This window comes from Euprymna scolopes, chromosome 31 (assembly GCF_053919585.1).
Source record: "Euprymna scolopes isolate OS-2025 chromosome 31, ASM5391958v1, whole genome shotgun sequence".
Taxonomy (NCBI): Eukaryota; Metazoa; Mollusca; class Cephalopoda; order Sepiida; family Sepiolidae; genus Euprymna; species Euprymna scolopes.
In genome coordinates, this window is record NC_136512.1 from 85551983 (window position 1) to 85554482 (window position 2500).

At 35.2% G+C, this 2500-nt stretch overlaps 1 protein-coding gene across 1 annotated transcript in view; it reads right to left on the reverse strand.

Moving 5' to 3' along the window:
- Positions 1-2500, reverse strand: part of LOC145255828 (uncharacterized) — an 86566-nt gene that overhangs the window by 36518 nt on the left and 47548 nt on the right. The window contains exon 9 of the mRNA XM_080114547.1: positions 1285-1347. Within this exon, the coding sequence (XP_079970673.1) occupies positions 1285-1347 (63 nt within the window). The remainder of the gene's footprint in view (positions 1-1284; positions 1348-2500) is intronic.

The following is a 2500-nucleotide window of genomic DNA, read 5'->3' on the forward strand; positions in this document are numbered from 1 at the left end:
ATGTGACACAAGGTCGTTTTTAATGTGGGGTTAAACCAGCCCCCCCCCAAAAAAAAATAAAGGCAAAAGGGGCACTCTGGTTAGGACCAAAAATAATAATTGTCTCGGAATAGAGGGTTTCCCCTCCATTGACCGAGACAAATTACCTTAAGTGTAGCATCGGAACAGATATTACACTTTGAGATATTAAATTCTTTATTCAAGCTAAAATTACAAAGTAAGTTCCAACTGAACAAAAAACTTAGGCACAAGGCCAACTAAAAAGGGGGGGGGGAGAAAGGGTGTCGTTGGTCATCCTTGTCACTGCAGAATTTAAAACAAAAGTTTCTCTTAGCTAGTATCTTCTTTCACCATAATACCGCATTCACCCTTTCGTACTACTTAGAACCCAATTGTTTAAAACATTTTTTATTTACGTGTAAAAACAAAAAAGATAACAATAATGATGATACAATAATTCATTTGTATTGAGGGCAGTGGGGGGGGAGAGAAAAAATACAAAAGTGGTTAGTAGGACCCTCCCAACCCCGTCTAGTTGATAGACCGCCTGTTCCACTTTGGTTTGTAAAGGAACCTGAGTTCCTGCAGGCCGGTCTCTAAGTGGGGATGCTCTATAGATGGGACGAAATGGAGAAAAGAAAATTTTGTGGGTAAGGGATGGGGCGTTAGTGATTGATTTCTCTCCCAGATGGGTGAAATTTAGAGTGAGAGGTGAAAAGAAAAATTGCAGATAGGAGGGGATGGGGATTTTGGCCCCAAATCATTACTGTTGCTTGGATAATAATCAAAAGAGAATTTATTCCATAATATGAAATCTGCATGAATTAAAATATATTTATGCATATTTTATGACCGGGCAGCGTTAGGCGGCCTTCTAGTATACATGCAGATTTGAAAAATACTTTTATTATCGATTTAAATAAGTTGTTTTAATGGGAATAAAGGGTTGACAAATAATAAAAAAAAAAACTTTCATATTTAGATTAATTAACACCTTATGGTCCTAACTGTAGCTTTGTGTCACTTTTTTTTTTTTCGTTTTCTATTAAACCCTAAAATGCTTTCAGAAATAACAAGTCGTGCATGCGGGGCTCTCCCTCTAGGAATGAAAAATTTACTTTCGCTATGACTAATGTTTGTGCAAAATTAAAAAAAAAAATCTGAGGCATGGTTATTGAAAAAAGTGCAAACAAATGAATAGATGAACGATTAGGGGGCAATTTTACCCCTATAATCCCCCTGGGCGGCCTGCTAATTAATCAATAAAAGAAAGTTTGTATTTACCTCCTCGAAGAAACTTTCTTGTAGCCGACGTTATGTTTCCAAAGTTGAAAATATTTTTCGAAGCTGAAAATTAACAAGAAACGGTTTTACATAATTCGAATTTTGAATAAAATTTAATTTTTTGTTTTACTTGAAAGTCACCACTTATCAAGGCCGGGAGGCCACTCGAGGATAAGGGTTAATAAGCATTGGGTAGTTGGTGAGACAACGTTATGATGATCAGTAATGGTGGAACTTATTTAAGATTATCGTCAGCCAAGAAGCAGTTCCATGGTATGTTGTTCCACAGACGGACAGCTCTAAGAAAGAAACTCTGCTCATGGAATTTTCGTTTAGTTTTAGGCACAGATAGAGAGTGAGGGAAATTGTTGATAGTTGTTGTAGCTAAACAAGTAATTATAAATTGTTTGGGAGATTATATAAAAATCAATAAAGAAAGAAAATGGAGGAATAAAAACTATATAGTAATATATATATATATATATATATATATATATATATATATATATATATATATATATATATATAGATTTATTCATTCATTTAATAAGAGTATAGATAAATTAAAGGTGTTGGGTAACTGAGAACTCTTTATACCATGGTATTTCAAAGCCTAATGCTTCTCATCAGAAGAGTAGAGAAGATGCTAGGTAACATAATAAGGATGCGACGTCTAGCGAAAGTTACATTAGATTGTTGGTTGGTTGTTTTTGTTTTACGGCATATCAACCCTTTTCAGGTTATATAATGGCGAATCCAAAGATTTTGAAGAAAAATTTTTCATAGAATATATTTATTGTTTTCAAGTCGGTTTCTATTCAACCCATAGTTGGGACCCTAACAGGAACACTCACTCCAGGTCAGAGTGGACCTGGGAGCAATGGCAATTAAAGGGTGGTTCCACACTCCCCAAAGCCCACAAACTGGGGCCTCACCACTGGATCTAGTTTAAGGTCATATCCAGGACCATTACATTAGGAGCGAAATAAATTATTGAGGTTGTTTGGGGGAACTATATTGATCTATGTGATAAAGGAGAAGTATAGTTTGTAATATATAATGTAGGTCGGTGTACAGGATATCTGTCATAGTGAGTTTAATGTATGTGAACCGTATGTGCCTTTAAACTCTCGGGGTGGATATATGATAAGTTACTTAAAAGAAGTTTCTTATTTAAACAAGTGTGTAGATGTGTTGTAGCTATGGAGGAGGTTTA